Genomic DNA, 12,420 nt, shown 5'->3' on the forward strand with positions numbered 1-12,420 from the left:
GGACACATGTAACTTTGATTCACACACATATGCATAGAGTATCACAGAGGACTAACATCTCTGCTGTGGCTGCAAATGCTGGGAGACCCTTATGGAGAAATGACCCACAATGCGGCTCAGGGTGTCTCTCCCACTAACCCCCTCAGAGTGCAATAACTTGCTGATTCTCCAGGTCACCCACAGGATGTGTGCTCAAGGGGTGGGGATCTCCTGTCTTCTAGAGAATTTGAGGGGAAGGAATGGCTTCCTTTTATGGAGGAGGCTCATCTCAGTTAAAAGCAAAAAAAAAAAGGGGGGGGGATGAGCTCAGGGAAGTGAAAGGGGCAAAATCAAACTCCTGGACCATGCATGCATTTTTACAATTTGATTCTCTTTTACCTAAAAAAGAAAAAAAAAATTTAAAACATGGGGGCATTTATTATGTTCCAGGCACTAGCCTAACACTTTGCATGCATCATAAAATATAATCTCACTCCAGCCCATGAGGTACTGTTGTTAGCTCCAGTTTACAACCAGGGGGGCCGAGAACACAAAGGTAATGTGACTGACTAGCCCCTGGCTCCTTGAGAAGAGATCAGATTCTAGAGCCTGTGTCATGGGACTTCCCGAAGCTCATCCGCTCCCAACCCTAACTTGGAACTAGCCTTTCCAGATTTGCTTCCAACTACTGTCACATTTGCCCAGTACACATGGTCTCTAAATCCCACTCAGCCTTCCTCTCCACAGACCCAATGAAGAGCAGAGGTCCCCACACCACAGGCCTAATGCTTCCATAGAATTTTCTTCACGAAGCTGGTCAGGGTCCCCTCCCCTCTCTCCTGCCCTCTCCCTCCTGCTCATGCCTCTCAGCTGACTCGTTCTTATGAGTCTCAATGTCTGCTGTCTCTTGCTTTGTCTCTGCTTTTGTGTCCTCTTTGGTCTGCATGACATTTCTGTTCTCTTCTCACTGTAAAGCCCTCTCTTTAGGACTGTCTTCTTCATTTCCCATCTTAAAGGCTTGGAAGGAGAACATAGGAGTGTGTGTGTGTGGGAGAGACAGAGACAGAGACAGAGAGACAGACAGAGGACAAATGGAGGTAATAACACCTTCTGACACCACTCCCCACCAACATTCACCTAGCCAGTCATTGGCTGCCAGCATCGGCAAACAGCACTAAAAAAAGAATAAGGTCACCTTTGAAAGACCCTGGGAGAATGTGAGCACAGTCAAATTGGGAAAGCACTTAACTATTCTGGGATATCAGGATGCACTGTCTACCCAGCCCCCCTCTCCTCCACCTCCAGCTGCTGTCAGCCGCCCCAGGGCTGATATCTCTGTATTGTAATTCCCCAGATGGATCCCTGCAGAGACCCGTCCAGTCGGGGATCCCCACCCTCGTGGTGGGCTCCTTCAGACGCAGCCCCACCATGGTGGTCCAGCCTCAGCAGTTCCAGTTCTACCAGCCACAAGGGGCCCCCTCCTCAGCCTCCACGGTGGTGGCGGAGCTGGGACCCAAGCCCACCCCCTCCGGGGAGCCTGCCCTCACGTGCGTCAGCAGGGGCAGCGACACCAGGATCCACACGGCAGCCAGCTCCCTCATCATGGAAGGCAAAGAAATCCCCATCAAGAGTGAGCCTCTCCCCAAACCGCCTGCATCTGCCCCGCCCTCCATCCTGGTGAAACCAGAAAACTCAAGAAACGGCAGCGAGAAGGTAGGAGTAGGTGACATGGAGCAATGGTAAAGAATCCTCCTGCCAATGCCGGAGACACAAGAGATGTGTGTTCAGTCCCTGGGTTGGGAAGATCCCCTGGAGGAGGAAATGGCAACCCACTCCAGTATTCTTGCCTGGAATGTTTTATGAACAGAGGAGCTTGGCAGGCTACAGTCCATGGGGTCACAAAGATTTGGGCACAACTGAGCACGCATGCATGACTATGAGGTGATGTGAGGGGGGCTTGATTCTTTAGACCCCTAACTTTGCACAGTGTCCCAGCTCCTGAGATTTCAACTTTGAATGGACAAGCAATCAAAGGAATCCTCACACACAACCCCCCTCCACATCCTCATACTACCTCCATCCTCCCTGGACATGTTACTGAATTTCCTTGATGCTTCCAGAATATCTCATACATCCTGCTTTCAAGGCCCAGGGGTGACTTGAAAAAGCATGGCTTTGGCCTCAGATACAATGTCGTTTTGAATTCCAGCTCTGCTGCTTGCTAGCTGGTGACTCCGGTTAAAACATTTCACCTTTCGGAGATTCTTTTGCTTAATCTGTAAAATGGCAGTAAGAAGAGTCATAGCCTCACAGGATTGGAGTGGAAATTAAATGAGATGTGTAAAGTGCTTACACAGGGAATAATGTGTACCAGTTCACAGTATGGAGGAGGTAACTGAGACAATGGAGAATGTAAGTGACTTGTCAAGGTCACACAGAGTTATAACTACTCCATTGACCATTATCAGGACCTTTGTGGTTCTATGGCTTTTCTATAAGAAGACATAAGAGTTTTTGTAAAAGTATTATGTTCTCAATAATATCCTTGAGGAAAGAAGGATGGTGGAATGGAGGCGGTAACAAGAAAATTAGGTGACTGTTATTGTTTAGTTTGGGGGCTTCCCTGGTGGCTCAGCAGGAAAGAATCTGCCTGCAACGCAGGTGATGCAGGTTCGGTCTCTGGTTCAGGAAGATCCCTTGGAGAAAGGAATGGCAACACACACCAGTATTCTTGCCTAGAGAATCCCAAGGACAGAGGAGCCTGGCAGGCTACAGTCCATGGGGTCGCAAAAGAGTCAGACTTAGCGACTAAACGAACAAAAGACAGGGAATGGCTAACTGATTGTACCAGACAGATCCTGTGACAGGCTAGGAAAGAAGGGAGAGAGGAAAGGCTTATGCAAACGTGAGATGGTGACTCCCACATAGACAGGGAGCTGCTGATCAGCACCAGCCAGCTGTTGGCAGAATGGGGCCCTGGCCCCAGTGCACCTGAGCTGTATCATAAGAGACAGATGAAATCCTGACTTTTATATATGCAGTCTCCCAATTTTTCATGTTAGCAGCTAAAACTCTTAAACCTTCTGTAGACAAAGTGTAGTCAGCTGTGTCTAGTTTGCTGGCTGTGCTTTGAGGATTTATAAGTTTATCACAGAACTTGATGCAGTGAGCAGGTAGGCCTCGGGGAAGAGGTGGACCTCAAGACAGGCCTTACTGGCAGGTGGAGAAGAGAGAGGGGAGGTGAACTTCTTATATCTTTTTGAAAGGATCATACCCTGTTGCCCAGGACCCTGTTCTTAGGTCGGTGATTGCCCCTTCTATTTCTGCTAGATAATCCCCAGTCATTCTTCAGTTCTTGATTGAAATAATGCTGCCTCTAGGAGGCCCTCTCTGACAAGCCCCATTCTAGCTTCAGTTGGATACTCCTACCCACTCCCTTAGCATCTTATTCTTCCCCACAGAAGCACTGGTTCTCACTGTCATCTGTCAGGGCAGTTCTGTTCACTCTTGGATTTGTACGTAGCACCTGACAGAATGGTGATCCCTGGTGGACTCTCATGGCAGATACAAGTATTTGCTGGAGGAACACATGAATGAGGCATTCCCAGAAGGGACAAGGGTAAAGGAACAACGTGAGCCACGTCCCAGGGGGAAACAGCACAGTTCTCGCACCTCAGCCATGTCCTTTTGCTCTCCTGTCTTACAGCAAGTCAAAACCGTGAGATTTCAGAACTACAGCCCTCCTCCTGCCAAACACCACACCTCTGGGAAGCCTGAACAGCCAGCCACCCCAAAGGGGCCCCAGCCTGAGGCAGCCCCCTTGGGCCCGGAGATGACCATCCTGTTCGCCCACCGAAGTGGCTGCCACTCTGGACAGCAGACAGACCTCCGGAGGAAGTCAGCTTTTAGCAAAACCGTGACCCCGGCGTCCACTGCCTCGGCCACGCAGGCCGCGTTTCCCAGCAAATGAATCTACAGGCAGCTTTTCCTAGGCCCCAAAGAGGTGAATTGCATTTAAATACAGTATGCCTCCACTGAGGGCGTCCTGCTGTTCTTTGGGGACTCGAGCATGGGTCCTTGTTCTGCCTGGCTTAGCTCCAGGAAAGGACAGGTGGGAGCGGGTATTCCTGCCTTGGCTAGGAAGATAGACTAGGTGACCTTGCAGACATGATTCCATGTCTCAAGACGACTGCCCAGACCAAGGAATGGGAGCTCATCCTGCCCACTCTCGTCCCGGTGTGGGGTGTGCACCCCTCATTCCCTGTGCTCTGTGTAGAATTTCTATGATGCTCTAAAGGGGACTTCAGCCGGGGGGCTCACAGTGGTAGAATGCTGGCATTACTTCTTTGACCTCAACATCTTAGAACAGCTTCTGCCATCTTCTGGGGCCTGGATACAGGCCACTAGTAGGCACTGTATCTTTTTCCCCTCCATCAAGTCACAATCCTGGCTGCCAAGGGAGAAATTCTGGGAAGGGTGTGGGATGGATGCTGTGAACATTCCAAGAACCCTCTAAACCAAAGAGTCAGCTCCCTGACTTTGCTCCAGACGAGGTCAGAGAGAAAGCTGACTGCTGTCATACTTGAAGTTTCTCAACCTGTTTGCCTACATACAGTCTCACACTGTAGATAAGCAGGAAGCATGTACTTATGGAGAGGGTCCTGTATGGTACTATGGACCATCGTTCATCCCTGGCTCTAGACTGACTTCCCCAAGAAAACACAATGTGCTTAGAAACAACTTCATAGGGGTTTGAGTTTAGATATTCATTCTGTTTGCACTGCAAACAGTCTTTACTTCCACTGGTTTCTTCTATTTGGGGAAGACTAGATGTTTCCCTGGGTTGCAGGATAAGGTAACAGTGTTATGGGGAAGATGGCAATCCACAGCTGGGTGGGGGTCCCTTCTAGAGGAAAGTATCTTTAAAAAGGGACTGGACAAATAAAGTTGGAGAGGAAAGGGAGTAAGAAGGAGGCGATGATGAGAATGAGAGAGAAAGACAGAGGGTTAGGGAATGAGTCAGGGAAGAAGACCAAAGAGGAGGAGAGCAACCTTGACATTCTCGGCAGGTGGGGAAAGAAGGGCGGAGTCTGCAAAGCTAGATGACTCCACTAAGATGGGGGCTGACTGAGTGGGACAGCCAGCAGAGCCTTGTAAACAAGGGTAAAGGGCAGCCCAGGGAGCAGAGACAATGCTGTAAGACAAACCATTAATTCTCATTAAACTTAATTGTTGTGATTTAACATTTATTGCATGCCCATCAATGTGGGCACTTCAGTGCCTGAATGCCATTTGCTACTAAGCCTGGATATCATTTAAAAGAAAAAAGACAAGTCTAATTAGACCCTCTCTCTGGACAGTTCTTAAAGATCCTGGGATTAAAAACATTTATCTTTTACATACCAACCACACACTTGGCAAATTGAATTGTCCAGACTTTTCCAGACCTTCATAAAACACAAACAAAACCATCATCTTGCCAAGGACTACTGCACATGTCAGACCTCTGAGGTTGGTAGAGCCAATGTGGCAATACGTTCTGGTGCTTCTGTAAGATACTGACCCGTGTCTACTCCACAAAATTGTCACCCCAACTGCATGATTCGATGAGGTGAAAATAGTCATCCAGAGGGAGAAATGGGGAAAAGTCACCAAGACAGGCAGGCACTGTATGATTTGTCAAATTATGAGTACCTACCCCTCATATTTACCCCAAAAAGTACTCACAACGAGTTTAGCAATCTGCCCCCAGAGCGGCAGACATGTGACATGCCCAGACAACCAAATATTTACTCTGTGCCTCAGTAGCACTAGAGCCAGTTAATTTTTAACTGTTGTGGCTGAAGAGCAGGTTGTTTGAGTGTAATGAAGACACAATCCATGCCCTCCAAATGAAACAGAATATTCATCCCATTGCCCACGATCTCTATAGAGTAACCTTTCTGAGAATTGTAAGCAATGCCAGACTGGCCATTCCCATTCCATCCAGCCCCCTTCCCCCTGCTCAACAGCAAACTCCCTCCCTCCCAAACAAATTCCATCTTTGCCGACTCACCTGAGGATTTGAAAGGGATGGTACAAGCTGAACTCACTGCCACTCCCTGTCATTTATTCTATCACCATGTTGGATACTACATCCTCTCCTATAATGTCCACCATAACCTTATAAGGCAAATGTGACTGTTCTGATTATAGAGCCTAGAAAGCTGAGGCTTGAAGGGTAACTGCAGACAGTGGCAGAGCAAGTTTGATAACTGCCCTCACCCTGAGTTCAAGCTATCTACCTTCAGAGCCAAACTCGGGACTATGCTCAATAAACCAAAAGACCATCCTTGGTGTGAGTTTACCAACTTCAGACCGTAGAGAGGAGGCACAGTGCAGAGGTTACAGTTGCCGGCTCTGCTGCACACAGACTAGGTCCAGTCCTAGTCTAGCTAGCTGTGTGATGCTGGGCAAGTTACTTGACTTCTCTGGGCCTTGTCTTCTTAAAAGCCATGATAATAGTGCCAGCCTCACTGGGTAATTGTGAGGGTTAACTGAGGCAATATAAAGTGACTGAAGTCATGCTGGTACATAGTAAATACCTGGAAAAGTTTAGCCTTGAATGTTTTTAAGGAAGTGGGCTATTGAAATTCCAGGCAAGAAAGTCTAAATAAGGGCCTGCCCAGGGCTGTGGTGCTAAAAGGAGACCAAGTCACCTAGTCATGGAGGTCGAGACACAGTCTAAGCTGAGTCCTGAAGTACAGGAAAGAGTCAGGCAGGCAAAGGGATGGGAGAAAGGGTGTCCAAGTGGGGTAAGAAGCACTGGCAATGGGTTTAAATGTAGCAACCAAGTCAAGTTCTCTTGTCCCCAAGTACAAAGAATCCGCTCCTGTGTGGAACATTCCAGGGATCCCAAATATGTGTGGAGCACCTCACGTCTGAAGCCAGACATTCCTGTGAGAGCTCTATACCCCTCAGCCAAGACTCGGAGACCCTAGAAAAGGCCCGCCTTCACCCTGTGATCAGCCCTGACACCTCAGTGCAAGGAAAGCTGCTGTGGGCAGGCTCTGCTGGGGCAGGAACAGAGGTAGGGGCACCTGAGAGATGAAGGAGGGGCGGACAGACTCTGAGGACCACACTTGAGGAGATGGTCGCCGTAAGCAGCTAGTGGTAAAGAAACCTGCCTGCCAGTGCAGGAGATGTAAGAGACCTAGCTTCAATTCCTGGGTCAGGAAGATTCCCTGGAGGAGGGCATGGCACCCACTCCCGTATTCTTGCCTGGAGAACCCCATGGACAGAGGAGCCTGGTAGGCTATAGCCCGTGGGGTTGCACAGAGTCAGACATGACTGAGCGACTGAGCTCGCACACACAAACAGCATCGAGGTCCTCACTTAAATCCTGTCTCCTTCCCGGCTCACGTGGGACCGGCTACACCTCCTCCCCTGGCCCCTCCCATAGACAGAGCTTCTGCAGGAAGATTTTAAGCAGTGGCCCCACCTGTGACTCAGTGAGAGGCCAAACTAAATCACTGACTTCGGACTCACGGACTTCCAGCTTCCCTGGGACGTTCAGAGAGTCCATCTACACCAGGCCCGCACTCCCGACAGGCAGCCATTGCGGTGAAATGGACACGTGCTCTTCAGTTTGCCTTGACCCCAGCAGCCTGCTTCACTCACTCACATGACCTGCACCTGGACTGGGCGTGTTCCCCTCCAGACTGTGCTCCACTTCATCTCAGAAGCATTCTAAACCCCTTCCACGTACAGCTGGGTCTCCAGATATCAGCTGATCCAGGCACACAGTTCTCAGGAGCACAATGGTCCCTGCCAGGGCCCTACAGGATGCCGTTCAGTAGTTTTGGGGTGGGGACTAGGCATATATGTTTTTGACAAGCTCCCCAAGTGATTCAGAGGTACATAACAAATGAGAATAGGTTCACCTTTCTTGCATGGTATAGCAATGCTGACATTTGGCTCTGACATTCAGCAGGAATACGGTCACACTGGTTGTGAATATATTGAAAGTGTCCTGTACTGATAGGTGAATAGTAGATTCTCTGAGCTCCCCAGGGCCTCTCCCCGCTCTCACACCCTGGCCCTTTCTTCAGGTCCTCCCCATCACTCTCCCGTCCAACAGCTAAAAAGCTAAAGCCAGCTGCAGTTGAGACCTGAAGCAATGAAACCCTTCTTCATTCTGATTGGCTGGTGCCTATGAATACTGGGCTTCCCTGGTGGTTCAGACAATAAAGGCTGCCTGCAGTGCAGGAGACCTGGGTTTGACCCTTGGGTTGCGAAGATGCCCTGGAGAAGGGTATGGCTACTCACTCCAGTATTCTTGCCTGGGAAATCCCACAGACAGAGGAGCCTAGGGTCCCAAAAAGTCAGACACGACTGAACAACTAACACGTTCACTATGTCATACTGATTCTGAAATGTCTGGACTGTTACCCTGTTGTACAGAATAAGGCCCAGAGAGGTCACGCAGAGGTTGAGAGCACTACTATCAATCAAGCCCAACACTCTTCCTGGCCCCCATCCTGGCCACTGTTCAGCTCTTAACATATGCCTTTGTAGGCCCTCAGCTGAGGCAAGGAGCTGACCTGGAGGACAGGCATTTCCATGCCGGTTCACCTGTCTTTTTCAGCTAAGAGTTTCCTAGGTGTAAATGACGCACTTCAGTGTCCCAGCTCCTCTGGTCTCATACAGACAGGTAAGGAAGCACGTACTTTACTTCAACAAGATGAACAGGCTCCCATCTTGATCTCACAGGCCGGCCCCCCAGCATCCAACTTTCTGCCCCGGGAGCAAGCAGCTGAAGCAGGCAGGATAACAAGGGCCTCTCCAGCTGGGAGCATGTGCTTAACAAGCTGGGCCCTCCCGGGGCGGCAGCTGCTGCCACTGAGGCTTCTCTCGCTTCTGTCTTGAGAGTGAAGACCCCAGCTCCCCCTCCGGTTGAGTGAAGGGAATGTTAGCACTTGCAGAAACCTTTTAGGTGACCATGAGAGACAGTCACTCAGCAGGCAAGACCAAGTGGGGGAATTAACTCCAGAGAGCCTTACAGCAGGTTGACGTCATTGAGGATAAAGCTCACAAGGACGTTTTGCCTGAAATAGAACAATGTTAAATGATGCTCAAGCCATCTGCTGTTTGCCAAGCTGTAGTATTGTGTCCTAGACCAGAGTAGAAACAAAATGTTCCCAGGAAGCTCTTCCGCCGATCGACCTACCCTTTGACAAATGGAAGGCAGCAGAGGTGGGATCAAAGATGATGGGATGGAGGACATGGAGGAGCATTACAGATTCACCGATCCATCCATCCATCCATCCAACAACAGTTAATTCACTACGCACCCTGGCCCAGGCTCTCTGAGAGGCAACAAGGATAGAGTAAACAGGATGGATAAAATACGTATGGCTCCCACAGAATGGTGTTTCTTACTACTTCTTTTCTGGATTTGGGGCTCCTTTCTGCTTTTCTCCCCTTTTATAATTAAATGTCCTATAGCCATAATTATATAGGATCATGAAACCAATAACCATATATCTACCACCTAGCTTTTTAAAAAATAATTGAAACTTGCTGTGTGCTTCTCCCAGTTTCATTCCTTCCCTCCCCACCTCCCACTTCCCTCACAACCACTATCCTGAATCCCATGTTTATCATTCCCATGTACATATCCCACTCACGTACCATATGGAACTTTCAGCACAGCTCATAGAGGTACTCAGTAAACACTAGTCAAAGAAGATATTGCAACCTGAGGCCATACACACCCAGCCTGAATATTTAAACTCCCATCTGGTTTCTGTCACTGGGACTTGAACACTTTGATTTATTGCTGGGAATTCAGATTTTGATGCATCGGCATGTCTGGTTTTGAGGCATTTGAGTTTAAAGGGGTTTTTACAAGAATTCTTCCAAGTACAGCTGCTTTAGGAGACCCTGTTGCTCCTAAATAAGGAAAATATGGGCTGTGACTGTGCCTACGTTCCTTGAATATAGGGTTTTCAACACAGCTCTCTTCTGCACCTTGTCTGGAGCCTCTGGGTAGCCAACTGCAGAAACCAGAGTAGCTTCTCAGATTCTGAAACTAAAAGACATCTTGCTGCTGCTGCCAAATTCTTCCAAGAACTCCGTGAAATGCTCAGAGAAAAATCATCTTTGTCCACAGACTACAGATCAAGAAACTGAAACTCAGGATATTTCAGCAACTTGACTAAGGTCGCATAATGAGTTTGAAATGGAAGGGAGACTACTAACTCTTCATCCAGTGATAATTGTTACCATTTACTGAGCACCTAGTGTGTACCAAGGACTGTACCTGTGTCATGCCATCCATTCCTACCCAATCCTATGACAGCAGGTACTGCTGTTATTCCATTTTAGAGATTAGAATTATGGCTCAGAGGTCAAATGAGCTGTCCAAGGTAACAAGGACTAGAACCCAGAACTCTTAAATCCAAACCTTAATCTTAAGTCACTATGTCCCAGGCATCCCTGGTGGCTCAGTGGTAAAGAATCTGCCTGTCAATGCAGGAGACACAAGTTCAATCCCTGACCCAGAAAGATCCATTTAAAAAAAAGAAATCACCATGTCCCTCTTCTTCAGTAGCAACTGTAAACACATAACATGGTTGAAGTTGGAGAGGATGCAAAATGTGTGTGTTCCGCAGAAACCACAGGGCTGAGGATGGAGATGGGAATGTGGGGATGGTTTAACTCGGGGTGAAGCCCTCCCAGAGAATAAGTGTATGGGTCTTTCCAACCAAGAAGTAGGAGTGGGAAAGAAGGTGACTGAGAATGTTCTGTACAGAGAAATCCAAGAAGCACATCTACTCCTGTTGCAAGGGCGGCCAGACACAGCCAACAACTTGAAAAAGAACCAAAGCTTGCAATGTGGTTCTGGATCATTGACATCAGAACACGATGATCATTCTGCGGTCTCTAGATCTCTCCCTGTTCACGAGTCTAATTCTGGTTTTGCCTGTTCTCACTCTAAATGATACACAGTTCAGAAGAAGGGGGTTATGAATTCCAAAATGACCCCCACTTTCATCTTCTCTGTGGGAACGAGAGGGCTCAGAGAGCTGACAACTTCCAGTGTTCCATGCTGATATTTATTCAAAGTTCAAAGGCAATTGCTTTGGGGGAGTAAATACACACCCACAGATGCAAGCTAATTATGCAAATAGGGTCACTGCTGGATGGACAAGAGCTGCAGTTTGGTAAAGACTAAAGTGATGCCAGCCAAGACCCAGAGAGAAAGGCAAAACACATTTGCAAAAGCCACTCTGTGTATCCTTGGTTAATGCTGTTAGAAACCGTGCTAGCGTGACCGACTGACTTGATGAAGGCCATCTGCAATGTCAGAGTTTGACCGCTGTAGGCCACACATGTCCTAGAGGCCAGAGGCATCCTAACATCTTTCCCATGAAAACAAGAACTCCTCCCTGGACCATCCAAGTGGATTGTGAAAACTATTTGCAGTCAGGAGACTCTCACAAATTAGCAAAAGCAAACTTGAATCAAAACATAAGGAGGCAGCAAAAACACCTGAAGGACCAAAGAGGAATTCAAATAAATATCACCTTCAAAGGATTGTACCTGGATTCCCACTCCATTCTTGCCTGGTTCATTGGGAGATGTTTTTCTTCTCTGTCTAGAAGAGACCCAAAGGACTGTGGTCCCTCCCTGAGGAAGACATGGCAGTCACCACTCAAGAGTGATGACAGCAGCTTCCATGACAAAGGACAGAGTGGTCAGACAGACAGAGGGGATCATACTGTTTGGAAGGGAAGGCTTCTTTTGGATATCAGAACCACATTTCCAAATACTCCATCCTGCACATTCTATTTACAAATTGAATTCTTTTTTAAGCTTACATTCATTTTAGATGTTGGCAAATTTGATAGCTTGGACCTTCTTCATGGAGACCTCCAGTAAAGAACTAAATTTTAAAACATCAGTCAACAGGGATTTGGGGGTAGCTATTCTAGCTGTGTTCCCAATCCACTGGAACTTAACAAGATACGGAGAAGCAACAAAACATAATAGCTAGAGTGGTGGGTTTTGGAATCAGATTATCTGGGGTTTGGTCCCAGCTTGTCACTTACTAGTTATGTTTCCTTTGGCAAATGACTAAAGCAACTCGGAAAAGTTACACCACCTCCCTAAACCTGCTTTTTCATCTATAAAATTGGAATCAGAACCTCCGCCTCATAGGATTCTCAGCAAGATTAAACAAGATCCTGCATGTACAGCCCCACTTGTGGTATGCAGTACATCAAAGTATTCAATAAACGGTAGCTATTACCCATACATACACAGGGAGGCACAATTCAGAAATGGAGTATAAGAAAGAGCTAGTCTCGATCATACAGACAGATGTGTGAGAGAGGAGTGATAAACAAGTGGGGTTTTTTGTTTGTTTGTTTTTATTTTTTTTAATGTGAACCATTT

General features: G+C 47.8%; 2 protein-coding genes across 5 annotated transcripts in view; one reads left to right on the forward strand and one right to left on the reverse strand.

Annotated features, from left to right (window-relative positions):
• Positions 1–12,420, reverse strand: part of GRXCR2 (glutaredoxin and cysteine rich domain containing 2) — a 221,772-nt gene that overhangs the window by 197,264 nt on the left and 12,088 nt on the right. The gene's annotated exons all lie outside the window — the stretch shown is intronic.
• Positions 1–12,420, forward strand: part of SH3RF2 (SH3 domain containing ring finger 2) — a 142,207-nt gene that overhangs the window by 120,153 nt on the left and 9,634 nt on the right. For 2 of the 3 annotated variants that reach the window (XM_081504983.1, XM_081504985.1), the window contains exons 9-10: positions 1,334–1,692; positions 3,686–4,017. In XM_081504983.1, coding sequence (XP_081361109.1) covers positions 1,334–1,692; positions 3,686–3,949 — 623 coding nt within the window. In that variant the 3' untranslated portion in view covers positions 3,950–4,017. Of the gene's footprint in view, positions 1–1,333; positions 1,693–3,685; positions 4,018–12,420 lie in introns of those variants that run through there. The other variant, XM_081504984.1, reaches the window with a different exon arrangement.

The sequence above is a fragment of the Giraffa tippelskirchi genome, chromosome 6 (genome assembly GCF_054371585.1).
Source record: "Giraffa tippelskirchi isolate mGirTip1 chromosome 6, T2T-mGirTip1v1.2.pri, whole genome shotgun sequence".
Taxonomy (NCBI): domain Eukaryota; kingdom Metazoa; phylum Chordata; class Mammalia; order Artiodactyla; family Giraffidae; genus Giraffa; species Giraffa tippelskirchi.